General features: G+C 35.0%; 1 protein-coding gene across 1 annotated transcript in view; it reads left to right on the forward strand.

Moving 5' to 3' along the window:
* Positions 1 to 791: 791 nt before the first annotated feature.
* Positions 792 to 23,636, forward strand: part of LOC110465845 (solute carrier family 13 member 5-like) — a 39,510-nt gene continuing 16,665 nt past the window's right edge. Inside the window, exon 1 of the mRNA XM_021521947.1 lies at positions 792 to 1,128. Coding sequence (XP_021377622.1) covers positions 1,006 to 1,128 — 123 coding nt within the window. The 5' untranslated portion in view covers positions 792 to 1,005. The remainder of the gene's footprint in view (positions 1,129 to 23,636) is intronic.

Consider the following 23,636-nt stretch of genomic DNA (forward strand, 5'->3'; position numbering starts at 1 on the left):
TTCCATATTCAAATTATATTCATCTTGCTATGTATTCAAAAGAAACATATGTCCTAGGCTGATGCTGTGAGACGCAGAACTGAACTACATTATGCATTTGATCTTGAACCATGTGAATAAAACAATTCTCCTACATTTTACAGTGTCGGACCTACTTCTGTAAGGATGGTATTAGGTTACTCCGTATAAAGCTGCATGTGTATAGTTGTGTAGCCCACTGCTGACTTTGAAATGAATTATTCACACAAACACACAAGAATGGGTGTAGTTCAATAACAATAGCGACGACGAAAGACGAAAAACAACATAATATCTTCCACGCATGACCGGGTATTTAAGTCAGTGTGTGCTATCGCCTATCAGTTGAACGCCATACAGTCGGTCGCGATCTGTTGATATCTGATTGTATATTGCCTCACCTAAATGGTATATCAGAGCAACAGCCATGAACCAGAAAATATATGATATTTTATGCTATAAATCTAATGGTTTAGTATTTTATGACTACATATGTTTATATCTAAATATATATGACATTAATGTTTTACGAACATAAATAGGGTATGTTCACAGACGAACCGAAATAAACGCACAAGCAGACACATTAATGTTATTTTGTGATTTCGTTCTCTGTGACATTGCCAACACAGCATCCTTAACGATAAACGCACATATAAACTATTAGATATGGACGCACACTCTAGGGACAGACATCATCACATGTTCAATATAAAACGCGGCTTGCTTTATGGACAGGAATGTTCCTATCTGTGGCAAGCTGCCGACATTTTGCTACACGGGTGTACGTGCTGCCAGACATCTGAACAATTAGCTCTTGTGTGTTACGTTTGTGTAGCTCCGGTATTTCCTTTAGTGTTGATGTAAATATATTGACATTGTTTGCAATCAATAAGGTCGAATACATGTGAACGTGTCACAAATCAGGTGTGACACTGGTATTTTAGATGACGAAACGTCCGTCAATATGATAAAACATTTATAACCATGACGGACAATACCAGCGGTGGTCGGGTTTTATTGCGAGTACTTCACAAGTGGAGACAACTGTTAATTGTCATATTGGTGCCGCTAATTTTCCTGCCTGTAGTTTTTATTGGAAGCTCTAAGGTAGGTACAAGAAATCACTCTGACCATTACCGTTTCTGTTCGTGTTAGTTCAGTACAGTACATTTGCAATTCTTAAAATATGTTGGTTGACGATTTATCACGTACGCATTCAAGTTGTATGTGTGTGATAACATATGAGCATGTATGTTATTTAAAGATTTAAAGCATCTATCGGTATATTAATTTCTCTTAACATTGATTATTACATCATAATGCCGTACTGTCTATATTAATATACATAATAAAAATGTTAATGTCTTGAGTCACACGTGCAGAGCACGTGTTTACACGTTTTTAAAAAATAAGTAATACTTTTCAATGAATCTTATGCTGATATTTGTTTACGATTTTCCAGTTACATTTGTATACAGTGGACCAAATCTCAATAAATTCACATACGATTTGCTTTTAAATAACGAATAACCGGATCTTACGTGACCCTTACTTCAAATTACATAGTCACTTTCTACACCTAAGAAATAAATCATCAGGTTTTTAATCTAATGTGCATTATACGTCATCCAAGCATTTCTATAGGAACGGTGACATTCTGACTATTAAAACATGACCCTGATGACTGTATCTTCAAGCAGAGAAGCCGGTGATAGTGAATCGTCTTTTACATTTAAAGCGAACTGAGAACTATTCCGTTTAGTTGATTATTACAACATTTTCCCCCATCTACATCTGCGTATTAAACTAGCGCATATGTATGCTATTAGCCACTCACACTAGGAATATACATCTAGCCAGTGTTTGCGCCTGAATTACAATATCGGCGGTATCGATCACTCCCGGCTCGTCTGCTGGGAATGCGGTGCCCTTCAAAGTTGTTTATGCTTGAGATCTTGCTTTAGGATTTGCTGCAGCTGGATGTTGTCAATAAAATGTTAAAAACAATTAATAAAAATGACCTGCGTTTATATAAAACTGCTACCTCTAGATTTAAAGTTCTTCTTCAGTTTCAAATATTTAAGAGTCTTCAATTAATAGCTGTCGTGGACTTGTTAAGTTAAACTAACAATATTTTAGGTCTGCGTTCTGAATGCCCTTCACGCCGTAAACACGTGGTTTCTCGTGTGTCCTCCTGTATGTGCGTATTGCACATACTCACATAGGTTCACCAGAGGTCTTTCTAGGTTTATTACCCAGCATACATGTTTAATGAGGATTTTGCTACAGATATATACTAAAGACTTACTATAGGCAATATGCCATACGGTCAATTTTAGATACAATATGGATTCGCTGTCAGGTACATCGTAATCGTTAAATCGCGGAATCGCGACAAAGCAATCCGGCTTGAAGGGAGGCCTCAAATAAGGTATATATCGGTTAGCAGTGGATGGTAGAAATCATTTAATAAATCATTGGTTTTACTATATAGTTTCAGCAGGAATTATTATTAGACATCAAAACCACTCGTAAAAATATTTCTCGGTAACAACGTCTTATAAATGAACACTGCAGTACAATACAAAAACAACAATTACTAAATATTTAATTGAGTTTATAACACGTTTCTGACTTAGCTCGCAGGTAAGGGAAGATATCGAATAGGCCTGCTGTAATCCACTACATGTTGTGGTAAGAGGGGGCTGATGTTCCTCTACCCTACAAAATCGGGGGCTCTCTTCTTCGTCTTCTGCTGAGGGGACATTTCAGAAACCAAAATTGACCTGCTCCCCCATTTGGAACATGTTGGTTAATATGTATCTTTTCTGTTCTTACTTCTCGATGATTTCTCATTAGATACTCGTCTTTATATGACCTTGAATGACTTAGGTAATTTAAAGAAGAGTGCTAAGAGAGACATCCTAAAATAGAAAAGGAAAGCGAGAAAAGAAACGATATAGATCCCATAAGTAATCTCTTCAATTTCTTCTAATTCTGCAGAGGGTTCCTTACGGCATGCATTAAGATACAGTAGATCTATTTTTCACCGACCCGGTACAGGGTTTGGTTATTACAAGTCAGTCTGGGCGTTGCAGCATAGCTTAGCTATTGCACAGTTATTTAAGAGTGTAAACTGGAATATTTAAACATCAGAGATAATGTATAACATTGCAATAACAACCACAATTGTCTGTGGACGGACTTAAAGTTGTTCATCTGTATAAATGTTTATACTCAGCGGCGTCTAACTTTATCTACATTTCGGGGGTCGGGTGAGGGTGGGGGAGTGCTAACAACTAAATATAATGCTTGTTGGACGTGTTGTCTTTAACAATTGTGTTGGTTATGTTTAACTTCCTTTTACCAGCTTTGGTCGTGTAAGGACGCGTCAGGTTTTGGTGGTGGAGGAAAACCGGTGTGCTAGGAAAAAAGCCGGCTTGCGATAAGAATCTTGTGACTGCGTATACATCGAACCCGCGACCTAGTGGTGAATGGCGAGTGGTCTTAGACGGTCAGCTGCCTTAACCAATCGGCCACTGCTGCTCTGTACTAATGTAATGACCTTTTAAAATCATCTTTATCGTCGTAAGGTTGTGTATCCGAGTATTTTCCTGACTGTGTTATTTTTGTGTTTTCTCTGGAAGGATTCATCCACGAGTTCATAAATGCAGCGAAGATTCACAGATTTAGTTAATATTGATACTAAAGACAAAGAGTTCTGGTGTAAAAAATCGCTTATTAGATTTACACATGCATGGATAAATGAAGTAGTCAGAAAACTTCGTTCGTGTCACATGTTCGAGCTAGTTTCAATCAATCAAACCAATACGACAAGGTTACTTTAGTTAAGATGCATTGTTAATTTCGATACCTGAAAAAATCACCTGATACACCTGTCACGTGAAAGTCACGGGATAGCATGAGAAATGTAATAAGAACAAACTCGACATGTTTCTCGCGAATTCTACACCGTACGAATATTAAGCTCCTAACAAAATCATGTAAGTAACACTACGCGAATTCAAAGCGGTAATCTGGTAATGTCCAACTTCATCATTACGTCATCGAACAGAAGTCAAGGGTCTAAAAAAAGGTAAAACAACGTCAATACACAAAGACAATGTATGAACTCAAACTTGGTACAAAAAGACATCATAGATACCCGAGTAAACATCAAAACGAAATCGAAATATTGCGCTCCTCATACAGAAGGGGCGAATGTTATTGTACAAATGTAAATATGTTAAAGTGAGGAGACCATGGTTGTCATACTGCAGGTAAATTTCAATATTTGAAGTTGAATAAAACGAGTCTATGGTGACGTTAAAACGAAAGTTTTGAGAATTAAAACAGTATGCAAAACTTATCTTAGTGAGTGTTAAATCATATCATTTGAATTAAATTCCTCCTATAATTTCTCTTCTAATAAATTCTCCTTTCAAAAAAAACCATAATTGATCGACCGCAAAAGACGCCTATGAAAATGTCTATTCAATACAGATAGTCTCTTGAAACCTCTTCAAGTTGTATGATTTTAACAAAATAAGTCTCAGTTTTATTAAACATTTGCACAAAATTATTGCTTTCACAAAATTTACTATACTGTTATCTAGTATCAATAAAAATTAACTTTTCCCATATATTTACACAACAAAGGAATGTTTCAGGTCTGAACACAGAGATTCATACAGCCATTTTGATCGAACACATGAACACCAAACACAATGTTAAATCACATATAGAATATCCACTCCCTTTCCCCCCCCCCTTTTTTTTCTATCACGGCCCAAGCTAAACTGTATTGCTTACTTTCTTCAAATAGGGGCGTCTTAGGCGTTTCCTCGTATTTCTAGGGATCGTTTGAAGCAACAAGGTGATTGAATCAGCTGGTTGATTATCACTCTTCGATGTTGACCGTGACCTTGTAGCTGGTATTTATTCTGTGGTTTACACTTAATACTGAGAATAAGTTATTTGCCGCAGCAACAAGTTCCAACTCTATAGAAGGGTTTATATTGGCACCTTTTCCTTTTGCTGCATATTTACATATACTAGCGGAGAATTGTTATAGAACATGTATTACCAACGGTATATACATGAAAATTCACACACATGACCGAGTATGACATATACACACTATCCGTGTGTCATTGACAGTTTTTCTCGTGCAGTTTGCTCTCTATAGGCGTTGACCAGTTTGCACGTTTTTCTCGTCCATCTATCCATTCGACAATGAAAGTTCATTTTTTAACTGTTGGGTCACTCTGTTGAGACCAGTGAACAGTAAAAACAACATTATAACGTTTTCGTTTATGATTAATGCTATGCCGAGGCTCAACAAAAATGACAGCCTCCGGATTATTGGTATGCTTCAAGCTGGTATTGGCCAAGTCGTTGTCTCTACACGTTTTCATGTCCATCAATACACAATCCGGGATTTGTGGAGACGACATCAACAGTTTGGCCACGTCGGCAATCGACCTCGTGCGGGACGTCAATGTGTGACGTCACGTCAACAGGACAACCATATTCGGCTTGTCCATTTGAGAAATCGCTTCCAAACGGCAAGTTTGACTGCATGGAAAATCCCTCGGTTGCTACCAATAAACCCGAGAACTGTACGCAGCCGATTGCGTGAACGAGCCCTCCGTCCGCGACGTCCTGCAATCCGCCCAGTTCTTTTGCCACGTCATCGGGTAGCACGTCTGGACTGGTGCAGAAGGCATCTGCGATTGGGCAGGCATTTTGTTTACGGACGAGTCGCGAGTCCACCACGATAGTAGTGACGGCCGTTCCAGAGTGTATCGTCGCGTTAGAGAACGTTTCCGTGACACGTGTGTGGTACAACGACGTTCTTTCGGCGGAGGCGGCGTTATGATTTGGGGCGGCATCACAACCAACGGGAGAACGCCTCTGGTGGTTGTTAATGGGAATTTGAACACTAATTATTCATCAATGAACCAAATGGCCATATGCAGTAAATGTATTCCTTCTTTGGCTATCTTAATTAGCATACTAGAGTTTTAATAAGTACATCCTTACTTCTTAAGCAAGTGATTAATTACGTGTTAATATCCAAACGAACCTCTCTGTAAACAAAAATTCTAACTTTGAACCCCATTCTGCCTTTCATTTATACACATGCATTAACATATAAAAAGTGTGTATGAACAAATACGTCAAACTATGTTTTTCTTAGGGTGATAACAATACTTGAATATCCCTACTGGGTTAAGCAACACGTTGGACGGAACCTACAAACCTCAATGATAATGTGTTTTTTATTCCGTCTTTGCGTATTGCAGAGTTATCTTCTCTTGATAACAGGTATTGATTGTTACGTCATTTGTTTATGAGAGTAACGTCATCAATTTTTGAGAAAACGAGGTAATTTTCTCACACAAACCAATGACTTAACAATCAATCCCTTTTCTCAAGAGAAGATAACTCTGCAATACGCAAAGACGGAATAGCACCGACCTGTGTTTTTAATAAGAAGGTAATCAATTCTTGCAGACCGCTATTCGAATTAGGTTTACGGAAACATTCGACGAAACCCGAAGGCCTAATACCAATGCGTCCTTAAAAGCACCGCCTTAGGTATTTCATAACCATTATCAGCTTTAGTGACATTCTCCTTGTTACTTTTAATACAAAGCACAGACGTTCTGACAAAGCGATAGCCTGGTGTTAAATCTCCTATTCCCGAAACACGCTCTGTCAGCAAATCGTTATCGATTAAATCCAAAAACCAACGTCAAAGAATCTTATTTTCCTCGCGTTGATGACAAACAGTTTCCAGAACAATTTCTGTTTATTGCTTTTTTTTATGAAAGTTTCACCTGAATGGTTTCCTATTAGAAACATATCTGACTGTTAATATAGACGTACCTCAATATAAGGGTTGTCTAGGAAATATTCTAAATCATATATACGTGCAAGCTGACAGCTCAGAGAGTTAATAGTCATTTGTCTGAATTTGATGTTTGAGATATATCTATTCCATTGATATACGAGCACGGGTTATAATCGCTAGCCCATACTTCTTAATGTCTGTTATTTTGTTTCTGTTCCTTTCCAGTTTCACCTGCCTTTTGCTATCCTTGATACCTATTCTGAAACCCTGCATTCCTTTACATGGCGTACAGAGAATACACGGTCAGAGTAATAATCCTTAATTTCTTACATTTACAAGATGTACAGAGATTGTATTACTTACCTTTCGTGTCAATTACTTTATGTTGTATGTTGTTTAATCCTGAACACCGAAGTTACCGTAAGTTTGAAAAAAACTCGGTACGTTAAATACATTGTTACCATACTGTGTGGTGTTTAATTTTCGCGAACAGAAATATTGCATTGTGTTTTAAACACTTATTCGCAAGGGCTTTATAATTCATCCAATAAACAAGAGCAAACATCAATTTCGTCGAGTTTTTTCTTTCTGTATTTTTTTGTGAGATATTTTAACTGTTGATAAACTTTTTCGACATAATGCAAACTTCCCGAAAGTAATATGTGTAATGGTGTCGTATTATGTTAAGGAAAACGAGCTTTATTAATAATATGGCCAATACATTTATTGTTATTTATGCTTGCCAGTTATATGTTAACACAAAAAAAAACTGATAACATTATTCTTCTACGTATTTTTCAAATCAATATTCTGTTTGATGCAATATAATAATATCACAAATGTGTTAAGTTCGGAATTTTGTAATGACTTATCTTTCTAGAATGTTCACCTTACTTGACACACTGCACCCGTTACACACCATTTAATTCCCGGAAGAAGGTAAAATGTAAAGATACTTAGTTGAAACTAATGGTATACAAAAAAATGTAGTTAAAAAGTACCACAAACTGTTAATAATCGGTAAGGTAAAAAAAAAAATACTCAACCCCCGTGATTAATAATATTTAGCTTATCATAAACATCTTCAAACATGTGTCTTTCTCATCAAATTAAATGATGTGTCAAGAATAATGTGAACACTTTGTCAATATAAAGTTATTCCTAAAAGCATACAACATGTTTCTGCTGCGTGATGACTGTACCTATCTGAGCAAGGAAGGGTTAGAATGAGACCCTTGACCTCACAGAGAACGTAGACGTTCTTGATACCCCTCTCAGGACGCCTGGTAGTAGACAGAATTTCTCTCCCTGTTAATAACGAAACTGAAACGTGTTTAAGGTATTATTTTGTTTAACGTCCTATCAACAGCTAAGGTCATTTAAGGACATGCCTCAATGTGGATTGTGTATGCGTGCTTAAATGTATCTGTGCAGACGACAGAGCATGTTGGTGTATATGTGATAGCGCGGACCTGATGATGACTTTATAGTGCTATTTCACTGAAATACAATGCCGCGGCAAAACAAGAACTAGAAAACAAAATTAGAGGATACATTTTCATAATCCTTTAAGTAATATGTAGGTGGACACGTCATGCATGTGGAATGTTAAGAGTTTGAAACATGGTGCAGATAAACTACACTACTGGGAAGGGGATAAAAGATCAGCCGGTGCTGAGAAACTTTACCATCAGTCCGACCATATGAAACCAGGTAGTAAACGATCTTTGCGTCCCGAAGATGAATTTCTATTAGTATGTATGAGATTGCGTTTGGGTTTACTTTAAGAACATCTTGGTGATATATTTTGTGTATCTAAAACAACTGTTTCTCGTATTGTAAACACTTGGGTGAACTTCTTATATGCCCATACAAAACACTTGGTCCCTTGGCCATCTAGAGAGCAGATTTTGTGCAATCTCCCAAAAAGTTTTCAGGATTACAAAAACTGTAGAGTAGTGATTGACTGTACAGAACTATTTACAGAAAAACCTTCTTCTCTCACAGCGCAATGGCTCACCTGGTCAGAATATAAACATTCTAATACATTCAAACTATTGATTTGTGTTGCGCCTAATGGACTTGTAAATTTTATCTCTCGTCTTTGGTGTGGTAATGCGTCTGACCGATACATTTCCTAAGTTAAGTCCAGGTGACATGGTAATGGCAGATAAAGGATTTACAGTTGAAGATTTATTTCCGGTAAATGTAAAGCTTAATATGCCACCAAGGATTCCAGGTTATCGACAGATGACCACAAATGAGTTTTTTCAGACTCAAGGTATTGCCTCTGCTCGTATCGTAGTTGAAATGAACATGGAACAGTTTAAAAACTATCGGATACTAAGTGGCTCCTACCCTCTATCAGAGGCTCATCTAATTGAGCAGATGGCATTTTTATGCATTTTGCCCCCATTAATGAAATAAATGTTGAATCTTACTTGGTACTTATTTATTTGCTACATGTATTTTAGATGGATGGATACTATGCAATTATAGCCTTTGACTGAGGTCAATACCTGGATTTATCGACCCGAGGAGAGATATATTAACCGAGGATGCAGTCTTTTTATGAAAAAATAATAAATGTAGTTGTTTATTACTTAGTGATGAGCAATTTATCAATGATACATTACAGTATGCATGAAATAGAGAAAAAGGCCAAGGAAAACTGAAACAAAAATATTGCTTTGATAAATTTTATTGGCAAAAGATATATCAATTTTTTAATGAAATTTATAATCATTTGATTTTTTTTCCAAACAAGAGTTAAAAATAAATTTCTTACTAACCAACTCAAATGAACAAGAGGCCCAATGGCCTTAGCGGTCACCTGAGTTATATCAGGTACTGGTAGCTTTATGTTTTGTTGTTTAGATGTGATATGGAAATCAGCATGTAAACTAAGTGAAATACAATACTTGTCATGTCATCAAAAGATAAGAATTTGAAAATATTGGTAAATGTTCCTTTTGGGGCCCCGCCCTAGCCCCTGGGGAAGGAATCCCAATTTTACCATGTCATTCACCAAAAATGATTCTGACTAAGTTTGAGTAATTTTCTCCTGAAAATGGATAAAATATACCCAAAAGTGGTATTTCCCCATATAGACTATAGTAGACTTTACCCCCTTCCCAAGGGAGAACAGATAGCCCTGGGGTGCTGAAATTTACAATTTAAATAAAGCCCCTGATGATCTTTCCTTCCATGCAGAGAAAATGACAAGTACCTCTGAGTCTGGAGAAGAAGTTTTTTGAAATATTGGTAAATTTTCCCTTTGGGGCCCAAATGGTAGAAATCTCAATTTTACAATTTGAAACCATCTTCCTCCAAGGATAATTCTCACCAAGTAAAAATAATTTAATAACATTGGATTTCATTTTTAGGGATAGTACAAATAAGTTGTATCAAAATGTTAATGGTCGAATCAATGCTTAACAAGTCAGATAACTTGATGAATATTATACAGTTATTATTCTTTATAAAAATGATTGCAAATTACCAGAGAAAAGAAATATCTTTTATGCTCTGTTAGATATATATAGATACACTGTACTAATCAAATGTCAAACCTGCATACAATGTACTTGTATTTGATTAGCAGGGTTTATTGGACGTAGTTAACCACCTGATTTTTAAAATACTAGCACTTGTATATTAATTTCAAGAGACATGATAGAGTGGAATACCTCTTTCGACCCTTTCAGAAAATATTTCTGGCAACATGCCGCGTAAATAAAATTGTCTCAAAAATGGAAGCATGTTTTCTTCCCAAAAGTTGTCTTGAGATTCAATTCTCTGAAAATGTACATCTTTTTTTTTTATTCCAGACAACAAAGTCTGTCCACCTCTGTTCACAAATGGCCATTTGGCCTTGTATTTGATACATGTAATTATGTGTCGGTTTTAATTTCAAATCATTGTCTTGAAGATACCAAAAAAATGCTTGATCTTTAGCACAGTCCAATGGTGACGTTCTTCTCCACAGCTTTGTAGCACTACCACTGTCAGATCCATATATATGGACATTTCACCTCCACAATTCCAGTACCACATTTGCTACAAGTAACCAAGCTATCCACGCTTGCCCCAAGATATGGAAATTTAGGATTTACAACTATTCCCCTGTCATCTAATTCAACGTTCCCACCACAAAACTTTGAATGTTTTTTCCTGTAGTCCTTCAGGGCCTGCTGTTCATATTTTCTTTCATGCTGAAGGCTCTTCAGTGCTTGGTGGAGGATTATACCCTCTCAAAGTTTTAACAAGATTGTCAGGTTGTGTTTTCTTTCTTTTGGATACATGTCCCATGTTGAAAGCTGTGATCAACACAGATCTTGCATCTGCCCAGTTTTTATTTAAACTCTGTCCTCTGGTTTCAACTTCTTAATTATCTACAATATTTGTATTTACATTCAGTTTGTTAAAAAATTCTAAAAATGCTGTCTTACATTCATCAGAGTCAAGATCCACAAAATCTGCATACGAAAAAGTTGGTTCAAAAATCTTCAAAAATGAAGAAATGTCTGTTGGTTGAGATTTAAGTGTTTTATACAGTACACATCCTGGATTTACAACTTCAAGACCTTCAAGTAAATCATTCAAAAAAATATCCGGGTCATTGCAGGCTGATGCTTGGAATGTGTCAGGGTAAGGACGCAACTTTTCCGTGTCTACGTTTGTTGAGAACCTAACTTCATGAACACGTTTTGGGCTTGGTTTTCTTTGAATGGGTCTAGGTCTATCCCATCTGCAATCCCTAGATGTGCATGCATTTTTCATTTTCACAAGTGTGAACAACAAATTAAACCTCCGATGTGTGCACAAAGCCCTGCCTCTCAAGCTTTACAGTCACAATATACAGTCATTATATGTCCTGTTGACTTGGTGATACATACATTTAGACTGTACAGATTTGCTGTCTGACCATTATTACCCACATGCACAATATTTCTCTTAGATGGCTTACACTTCGCTTTTACGTAGCAAACTTCCGATTCTACAGACACATTATGATACGCAATGTCACGCAAAAAGTTTTCTGCACAAAACTTCCTAGCTTTCTGCACAAAACTTCCTAGCTTTCTAAAGATGTCGTTGAAATCGTGCACATTTTCCAGATGTAGGATTGGTTTGATATAAGAAATAATTTTCAATGTCTCTGTCACTGATATCTAGTGAATTATCATTTGAGACGGTTGTCCACGAACTGTCCAGTTTAGAGAAATCTGTATGCATTCTTTGGCTCATTTCTAAGTCGCTATCGATGACACTTGAGTCTGAATCCAATAGATTCTGGTATGCACGAAAAACACGCTTTACAAGCACATCTTTTGAGCTACTTCTTTTCAACACATGATCTTCCAACCAACCTTTCAGTTTTTTCACAGTCAATTTTTTCAGGTCATTAATATTCGGTACTGAACTGTCATCCTCAGAATGGTCAGAACAATCCAGTTCCATCATAGCTGAAATGAAGTTTTAAATATATATGTACTATACAGTAACACCCATATTAGATACAGAACAAAGCTAACAGAAACTGTCCGGTATGGCATACAATGTATATGGGATGTGGGATACACCTTTTTTCACAAGTAGTCGGGTCAAGCGGTCAAGGTCCAAGGACACTTGTACGGCACCCCACAACAAGTGCAGAAGAAGTGTACATAATCCGAAACCTACTACCTGCAGCAGTAGTTTACTTTCAAACAGTAGACTCCTTTAGAGTACAGCTGATCATACCTACTGTTCTCCAGGCGGTAAATATGCAAATAGTTTTAATCACAATCTGTACATATCTGCACACTTATCTCAATATTAGTTTATTAACATTGTTTCTCTTGTATATAGTCCACCCATGTATGTCAAGTAATCTTCTATGGAGAAGGATTGGCATTAATCTGAAGAAGAAGATTATAAGAACCCATGCTGGACAGTTACTTTGTTACATGTACCTTCATGCTGTATCTTACTTGTACGACAGAAGCAATATAAATAAAGAGTGTAGCACTGGTACGAGAGCATACTTTATCCACGCTTATATACATCGTCGATTGGGGAAAATAAACTTGAACAAAGAAAGGTGTAGTCGCATGATCGAAATGGTAAAATATTATTGTACTGTAAGGTTTTCAAATCATTGAAAAATCTGAGGAGGAATTATATTCATTTATAGTTGTATCAAAAAAAGAATATCGATGAGTGTTCTTACAATTGAAATTAGCACCCGGGGCTCACTTGAGATATTTATAGAACGCTCTGAAGTCACCAATCAGCGTCTCCGGTTTTTGCGAATGTCCGGACCCAAAACGGACCAAGGCTTAAATTTTACAGTATTGTACGCTTCAAATGAATATTTTTTGTCAGCATATTAACATTTTATGATGACCTTTAGAATTTACATGACAAAAAGTTTTTCTATAGTGTGAATTTATTCCTATAGTCCAAAACAAAGTGCATAGTCGTCGCACGCGCCATTTTTGAAAAGGTAATAAAAACATTGACATTTGAGTTTCAATTACGTTTTCTTGCGCTATCTGAACTTAAAAACTAATTATCTGTAGACAAAAAATGGTGCATGGCCATCTATTCTAAGACTACATCATTGTTATAACTGATTTGCAAAAGTGATCCGATTTTGGTACCGATCCGATTTGGGTGCTGCCACCTTTCTGTAGCGGTAAAATGCGTTACCATGTCATCTAGCGTATATTAGTGTTGAGAAATATTAACCTTTACATAGATCTCGTATCATTAAACTGATGACTTTTAGTGAAAATCGCTCTAAAATCGTGTTGTCCTGTGAAACGGCGCGAACTCCTCGGGGTGAAATCGAGTGCAAACTAATGTTCGGAACGTATGCATAAAAATATCCGAAACCGTGATAGCGGAACCGTGCCATTGTTCCACTTTTACCCTATATACTTTAAATACATTAAAACGGGAGTCGTTTATGTTTTCACTTTAAAATTGATAATCAGTTATTGGCATAATCATTGTTGTCATTACTGTGGTCATTTCTTCAATCACTTACTGTAAATGTTTCTATTTGATAATTAATCATCCGGTACTTTTTTATTATTTTTTTTAATTTTTTTTTTTTTTTTTTTCCAGTACATGTACAATACACAGGACATAATCACATATACACACATTTACACATGCTGAAATAGTGAAATTCATTCCATCATCATCATCATCATCATCATCATCATCATCATCATCATCATCATCATCATCATCGACAGCATTATCCATATATCACTATAATCATCCATATATCATCTTTCCATCATCACTATAGTCGTCCATATATCATCATCATCATCCATATAACATCAAATCATCATCCATATATCATCATCATCTGTACATCATCATCACTATATTCATCCATATATCATCATCATCTGTACATCATCATCACTATATTCATCCATATATCATCATCATCCATATAAATTATCATCATCATCCATATATCATCATCATCATCATCCATATATCATCATCTGTACATCATCTTATCACTATATTTGTCCATATATCATCATCATCATCATCATCATCCATATATCATCATCATCCGTACATCATCATCATCTTATCATAACTATATTCGTCCATATATCATCATCACCATCCATATACCATTATCATCATCCATATATCATCATCATCTGTACACCATCATCATCATCATCATCATCATCATCATCATCATCATCATCATCATCATCTTATCACTATATTCGTCCATATATCATCATCATCCATATACTATCATCATCATCCATATATCATCACCCGTACATCATCATCATCTCATCTTTATTATATTCGTCCATATATCATCATCATCATCAATATAGCATCATCATCATCAATATATCATCATCATCCATATATCATCATCATCCGTACATCATCGTCATCATCAATAATATACATGTATAATTGATACATTCAACAAAACACAATGTCACACACTTTCACACATAGAGATCTAGAGACAGAACAAAGATAGAGCCATAACATTTTAAAAGGAAGGCTAGTTTTGAGAGAGAGAGAGAGAGAGAGAGAGAGAGAGAGAGAGAGAGAGATTTAAAAAGTTGTGAGAAAACTATTTGTTCGAGAGAGGGGGAGCGAGAGAGAGCAATAGAGAGAGGGGGGATGTAATAATGGACATGTATTATCGGAATATATTAGAATAAGAGTATATAGTTGTGAATTTGGCAATATATTTCAAGGCCAAGGGGGGAAAAAAATATACACATAAGAAGAGAAAACAAAAAAACGAGAGGAGAAAACCCCCACCTTATAGAGCAACAAGTTTTCCCCACTTCTTCCATTCTTTTTCAAAACTTTCTTTAGCAATATCTCCTTTGCTAATTGCTATATATTTTTGCACATGATAGTGGTCTTTTATTGTGTTAATCAATGCATTTATATTCAAGGAGCTATAAAGACATCGCATTTTATAAATATAATGCTTAATAATGATTAGTATTTCATTATCAATCTTAATATTTTTTATATTTTGTGTTAGAAGTCCAAAAAGGAAGGATTCTTTATTGAAATTAAAAGGAATAATAAGTGCATCTAATAGAATTTCAAAACTAAGAAGGAGATTTTGAACCTCTTGGCATTCCCACATGATATGTATAATAGTTTCAGTCTCAGAATTACAAAGTATACAGAGTGGAGATATAGCTAAACGAGTTTTAAATAAGAACGAGTTTGTTGTCAGAATATGGTGATTCACTCTATACTGAAACCATTGAAGTTTTGTGTTTTTAGTTATAGCAAAGGGAAGTTTGAATATCTTATGCCAAGTGGAACTATTTAAATCAAAGATATCATTCCATTTTTACTGTTATGTTGGTACAATCTTGTTTTTTATAAGAATATTATAGAAATGTTTGGAACCTCGAGTCTTTCTAATGAATAATTCCAAGTTGATAGGAATAATATGGTATGTAACTTTTACATCAGGAAAGACTGGATTAGAATTTGATTTCTTTACTGCAGAGAGAACACTATGAGAATGTAGAAAATTAGTCTGTATTTGATATTTTGGGGAGAATTCATGGAAAGTATAAGATGGTAATCCTAAACTAGGTCATTTATACTCATTTCTCGTCTTTTATACCAGTCTTTCAAGAAAATTGATTTTCTATCAATAGTAATTTCACTATTGTACCATATAGGGGTTTTTAAGTGAACTTCACTTTTGTTTATATTTATTTTATTTGCAGAATGCAAATTTTTACAAGCTTTGAAAACATCAACCCAGAAACTATTTTTACATTTACTTTGACATAACTGTATATAATCAGTTCTACAGTTAGCCAACAAATCTATATCTACATATGTTTTTAGAATTGTTTGCCACTTTGATGTACTTTGAAAAACTCTTTTGATCCAACCTACTTTGAGTGAATCTATAAAGGCCTTAATATTTACCATTTTAAGTCCACAATCAATGTAGTCCTGAGTTATGATACCCCTTTTAATTTTAACTATTTTACTATTCCATAAAAACTCATATAGTAAACAGTTAAGTTTAGGAAGAAATTTTTCATCTGGATTTGGCAGTGAGATAAACTGATGATTAAACTGTGAAATAAGTAATGACTTAATTATGTGGATTTTACCAATTGGAGTTAATATTCTTCTATTCCATGATCTGATGAGTGATTTAAGTTTTGTTAGTTTTTTTTATCAAAGTTCAACTTGGGTATCTTATGCAAGTTTACATGAAATTCAATCCCAAGAAGTGTGAAATTTTCTCTACCCCACTGTAAATTTAGTTCTGAAAGGAATTTCTCTGAGCTATACTTCTTGCTACCAATCCATACCACTTGAGTTTTTGAAATATTCATTTTTAATCCTGATATATTAGCATAAGAGTTAGGTTCTTTAATAGATTCTTTAAGTGACCGTTCTGTGCCATCTAGTGCAAGTGATGTATCATCAGCATATTGAGACAAAAGTATCGGACAGTTATTAACATCAATACCCTTAATTTTATAATTATGTCTTAATTTAACAGCCAAACTTTCTGCACATAGAATAAAGATATATGGTGTGATAGGATCACCTTGACGGCAACCTCTTTTTATTGGAAAAAATGAAGATAAGTTCCCACCCTGATTAATAGTAGCACTAGCATTATTATGTAATATTTTTACCCAAGTGATTAAACTACTTCCAAAACCAAAAAATTGTAAGACTTTTTCAATAAAAACCCAGGAGACTGAATCAAAAGCTTTTTCAAAGTCAATCATCAAAAACATACCAGGATTATCATTTTCTTCTGTATATTGCATAACATCGTAAACAAGTCTAGTATTTTCCCCTATATAACGACCCTCTAGAAACCCGGTCTGATCTTTGTCAATTAATTTATCCAAAACTGTTTTAAGTCGATATGCTTTAGTGCCAGAAGCTATTTTGTAAACAATGTTTAACAGTGATATTGGCCTTCAATTTTTGATGAAGTGTCTAGGTTTATCTCCCTTCGGAATACATGAAATAATGCCTTGTCGTTGCGAAATAGATAAAATACCAGTATTGTAACTCAAATTTATAGAACGAACAACAAAATTACCTATATATTTCCAAAAACACTTTGTTATTTTTCATGTTTTTTTTAAAGTTTTCCCAGCTTCTTCTAATGTGATTAAACCCTCAATATTCTGTGAATCATGCTTATTATTTGTATTGACACTATAAGGTTCTAAAAGTTCAATTAAATTAACATTTTCTAAGTTACTATCGGATTCATACAGTTTTTCATAAAAATTGTGAACTTCTTGCAATATATCATCCTGGTTTGTATTCATTTTCCCATCATCTAATTGTAATTTTGGTATTATTTTTGAAGTAAAATTTCTGTTTTCTAAATTGAAAAAATAACTGGTAGGCTTTCCCCCCTTTCAATCCATTTAGCTCGAGATCTAACAATGCTACCTTTTATTTTTTTTCCCTAATTGACTGTAGTTCTTTCTTTTTCAGTTCTAAATCAGTTATGTTTGGTTCGTCTTGTTCTTCTAATGTCTGAATTGGCTTCCTAAGATGGTTTTCCCTAATATTCTGTTGTTTTTTCCTATAGGATGAGTATGAAATAGTTTTCCCCCGAATTTGAATAAGTAAGGTTTCAAGAAATAACTTGTCATCTATAGTGAACATTATATCAGCGTCTGAAATGCTATCTAGGTTTGATATGTTGTAAAGCGGAAGGCAGTATTGCATTTTTGTCTCAATAATACATTTTTTACCATATCTAAATATTCCATATCTTGTAGAAGACTATTATTAAATTTCCATACCCCTTTACCAGCTATACATTCGTGAAGTTTTAAAGATATTGTTGGAAAAGAATGTTCAGAACGATAACCAGATTCTATATTTGATTTGTTAGTACTTGAAATTAAATTTTCAGATATGAGAAAAAAAATCTAAGCGTGCTTGCCTCAATGGATTACTTTTCCTCCAAGTATATCTTCTTACATCTTCATGTTGCTCTAGAAAAATATCTATTAATGCTAAATTATCAATGATTTCTAATACTTTATCACTAGCTTTAGGATTATTAAGGTTTTTGTAATTTTTGTCATAATCTAGTTTAGGATTCATTATTAAGTTAAAGTCTCCACAGATAATAATGTATTTATTTGCAAATTCTTCAATGGCTTCTGTTAGAATATTATAAAACTCAGGGTCATCCTTATTTGGGCCATATACATTAATAAGAGTAATTCTGAAAGTATCAAATTCAATATCTAGGGCTAGGAAATTGCCTGAATTATCTTTCTTTTCTTTCAACACTTTGAGTTCAAAATTATTTTTAAAAAGAATAACAACACCTCTTGCATTAGATTTGAAAGAATTAAAATAACATTGAAAACCCCATTCGTTTCTTATACTGTTTTCCTGTCCTTTAGTAAAATGAGTATCTTGTAAGCAGAAAATATTAGCGTTTGTCGATCTAAGATAGGAAAAAACGTCTTTTCGCTTGTGCTTATCCCCCAGACCTTAATTATTTGCCGATAGGAACTGTATTTCAGTATTTTCAGCCATAGTGTTTTGTGGTGGTATTAAATCAATGGGTTAGAGTGCATTTGATTTGTATTTCCATTAAGTTTACGTTTAAATCGATAAGGAAAACAATCAAGGGTATTTAAAGTTGACTGATTTATATGTCTTAAAAAGCAAATCATACCAATTTTTATTCTGATAACCAGGTACAATTTATTTAAAAATTAAAAAAAAAAGTTTTTTACATTAATTATTTATCTTAACCTGAACTAAATTTAGAAAATGAGTCACATGATTATATATGTAGATATTTAGCATTTATTACAAATAGATAGTGCACGCATACACACAACATTAATGATACTACCAACACGCAGTTTTTACATTATGCAAACACAACACGAAGAATGTATGAATTTTACCTCAAACACATTTACAGAAAATCTTTTCCATACATAATTTGATGGTGAGAAAATAGCGAAAGAAAAATATATTATAAAACAAGTTCTTCAAATATGTATGAAATTATCTATCATGCATGTGTAGGACATATCAAATGTGTAAATAAGTGTTATTTTTATATGTGTACAGATAATGGCTGGACATTTTTAGATTGTGCATTACAGTATTTATCAGAAGCAATGTATATGAGTTTTAAAATGTGTGACACGGAAATAAAACATTAATTATATATATATAGATATAATATAAGTTATTACTATTATGGGATAATTTATCTAAGCAACAATAGTATTGACAAATGATAACTATAGACCATGCAGTAATTTCAGATAGTTTTTTTGATATCATACCATGTAAAATGACCGCAGTAGAAATAAGCATGTGTATTTCCTGTGTTATCCCAATAAAACATGCATTATCCAGGCTCTGTACCGCTGTGTAATTAAGGAAAGTTAACCAAATATATCAAAATATATAAACTATGATAAACACTTTCCTTTAAATTATTAAGTTTTTACTTGAAACAATAATGGTAACAAATCCACAAATGTATTAACGTTAAAGGTTGAATAGACACTTCACTCTTTAGTAAAAATTGTATTCAGAAAGTAGTTTTCATAACAGCTGGTGACATGTCTTCCTGTTACGCTGAATGTTTTTGGATTACCTCACTTTATATTAGGATGAGACCAGAACTAGCGGAACCCTTGATCGCTTATTCCACGTAATGCTGTCATTTTTGAACGAAAACTTTCATCAGGATAAGGGCTACCATGGAATTCAAAATCCAGTTGTCTAACGTTCTTCAGTACTCCAGAGGCTACCATATCAGGAATAGCTCCCCACTCTGATGACTCTATGTCCATTTTGATGATATCAATGGTTTTCCCAGTGTGTCCAAGCATATCCATAATCTCCTTAAGATTCGTCATGTTCCATTTCCCTTGCTTTCCTGCAGGCTTGCCCCACAGTCCCAGATTGTGAAATATGATTTTTTTTCCTGATCGCTTATGATCTGGCTTTCCAATACTTGGATCAAAAGAATGTACATCATATCCATAAATCTTGGACATTTCGTCATCAAACTACCAGTCTCAAGCCACTCCAAAAGAGTAGACAATACATGGTAAGGAGGGTCTATACTCCGTATCGTTACAGACGTCCCATCCTCCGTCGTCCACTTTCCCAATCCGGACCACATTCTTACAGTGTACTTGTGATGACATCAGTAGCCTATTATACAACGTAGCCAAAGGTTTGAGCGGTAGAGTTTTGATAATGTCCGGTCGGTACACTTCGAGCGGACCAATTATCGACATTTCTCGCATCATGTAAAGAGAATAGCAACCGGTTCTTCTCCAGTTCCCCTTAAACAAACACTGAACATTTCTTTCAAAGTGGAATGTTCTGAAGCCATCTGAGTACAGTGCCCGTAAGACCTGAAGGTGCTTCACGTACACAGACGCCTTGCTGTTAGCACTGATCCCGTGGAAGGTTACCAACAGTTGCCGCACGTTCTTCAGTAGATCTTTTGTTAACATCCAAGACAATAACTGGACCTCGTCTCCCCCTATGTCGATCGTCATGTAATCAATATCACCATTTGACTTCAGCGTTGAAACTAAAGAAGTGTCTTCGGTCACAGGAGAGTTTTGTGCAGCTACCATTGCACTTTTCGACAAATTGGTTCTCATGAACCTACCAAACAATAAAATCCTCCTTAAAGTTTTCGCCGCATTGAATTATATTTTTCAAAATTAAGTCTATTCACGTTAAAAAAAGGATTAACTGTTTAAACCCTAAATTGTAGAGGAAGTGATGTTGTTTTGTGCTTAGGCGATAAAAGTTGTCAGCAAAAATGGAGTCAGGCAGCATGTGATAATAACGAACAATATTTACCCGTTAAGGACCTCACCAAGGTACGAATCCCTCGGTCACCATGGAGGAGTTTTCGATGACCACTGTTGTCCAGTACGACTTTGTTAAGACTGTCTCGGACACAGGGTTTGTCGATCATACAGTAGTGTCGTGGGGGCACTGTGATCATCTTCCCTTGGCAAAACAACACCCTATTAATACATAACTTATTTGTATACTTTTATGGATGAAAGAGTATGTACGTACCAGACAACTCACCATATCACTTCTTGGCACATTCTCCAATCAAGACAAAAATACGTTTGTTGCTTATATAATTTGATCAATAGTTCCAATCCAATAAGAAAATAGTTTACGGAAACCATTTTAACTTTATAAAAGAATTGATGCAGTTTGTGGAGGATCGAATGATGTTCCATGAACCTTTTTTCGCAAACAAAGGCAGATTGCATTTCTCCAAAAGTGATGTTCTGGTTTATTGACTTTTTGATTATAGCAAAGGAAACTTTCATGCAGAAAATCGATTTCCGCCAAAACAAAACGTGAAAAGATGTCCGACAAACGACCAAGGTATACAACATGTGTCAGATAAAATACCTAGAGTATTTGCATGTGTCAGCCCAACGACGACGGGTATACAATGTGTAGACATCAAGCGTATAATCATTTTATCTTACATTGGTTCATTATATGTTTTGAAACTACAATAATGTAGATTACAAAGATCGCAACATCATTTTCGAAATCGAAGTCCCAATCTCAATTTAGATTCGTTTGATAAATTTATACCTGTATCTCAATTATTTTTATAACATAATAGTAGCATTCACTTTTAAAACGAAATATGTGTTAAACAGTAATGTAATCTGCAGGGCTGCTCGTCTATATTCCTCAGTCAGACATGTGCATAAATTTATTCATGAATATTAGATGGTTTAATCCTTAATATGCTCCACAATATAACATGTTCTAACGTATTTCACTCTTTTGAGGCATATTTTAGTAAACAATATGTAGTCATATACATAAAATAATAGAATTGTTTGTTATCTAGATATGAAAAGAGGAGATTCAAAATTAAAGCGATCGAGAAAAGGCAAGAACGAACTTGTGTAATGACGAGATAGAAGGAATGCCTCACATTTCATTGTCAAGCCTTTTGAAGGTCATTGGCCCACTATCTATTCGGGTCGTATTGGGCGTCTGGTCGAAAACATGGATGTAGCAGTAAGTGGGGATCCTGAACAGAGACAGCTCCTCCTCCTCCGTTTGATTTGAGACGGACATTCTGATTGGCTATCTATGACAAACGGATATTTTAATTGGTTATCTGTCGTAAACAAAATATGACTGGTTACTTATCAGGTCTTATTAAGATGCTGTATTTCACCACGTCAACTTTTTATAGTAAACACTGCTTGACCATCAATTTATATAAAATTGAACACGGCAGTGTGTGATCGCTGTTGATTTATGACATTTACTGTACTTTCGGTTAAGCTGCAAGTCTTAAAATAACCACACGGTAGGTTTACGCGAGCTTACGTATTTTAAACACAGTCTCTACCGATTACATGTATAGTTTTATTTAGTTTTCATAATCCATATTTTACCCTAAACATTTAATATAGCATCGCGTTATGTATACAAGTATGAAATGTGCATCCCCTTTCCGTCATTGTATATTTTGATGATACGGTAAGGCGTTTAATTTCTATTTTACTACATTTGCAATACTATAACTTAGACTAATGTTTGTACCACACCTCACATACAAGTGTGTGCACATCATGAATATACGATATTGTAAAACTCACAAACTCACAATTACTTAACATACTTACTAAAACATACAGTAAGAAAACAGTAGATACATATGCAAGACCACACACTTGTGTTTTTCTAACGAATCAGAAAGCACGAGTGTATTGCGCGGACGAATATATTCACGAGTGCGCGGAGCGCACGAGTTAATATATACGTCCGCGCAATAAATGAGTGCTTTCTGGTTCGTTAGAAAAATACCAAGTGTGTGGTCTTGCTTTTATCACATACCTTCCGTATTTGGTAGAGATCGATACAAAGATTTCGCGCATGTGCAATACGTTGTATTTCATGCTCTGAAAATTGCTTGTATTACTATAACAAGATTCAACAGGTATGTGATAAATGTATTTATTACTATTAAAGCACACGAGGTACACACACAGATGATACATAATATAATGTTGAGGGCAACACTGGATAATCTAGTACTCGCGTTTGCTTGGTATCGTTGAAATTGGCGGAGTTTAGCGAGAAAAAATAGTAGCTATACAATTAGGCGATTTAGCGACGTGTTATAGTGATGTACTTATGCTAGTCCTGATGT

Source organism: Mizuhopecten yessoensis, unplaced genomic scaffold (genome assembly GCF_002113885.1).
Source record: "Mizuhopecten yessoensis strain PY_sf001 unplaced genomic scaffold, ASM211388v2 scaffold11103, whole genome shotgun sequence".
NCBI classification, from domain to species: domain Eukaryota; kingdom Metazoa; phylum Mollusca; class Bivalvia; order Pectinida; family Pectinidae; genus Mizuhopecten; species Mizuhopecten yessoensis.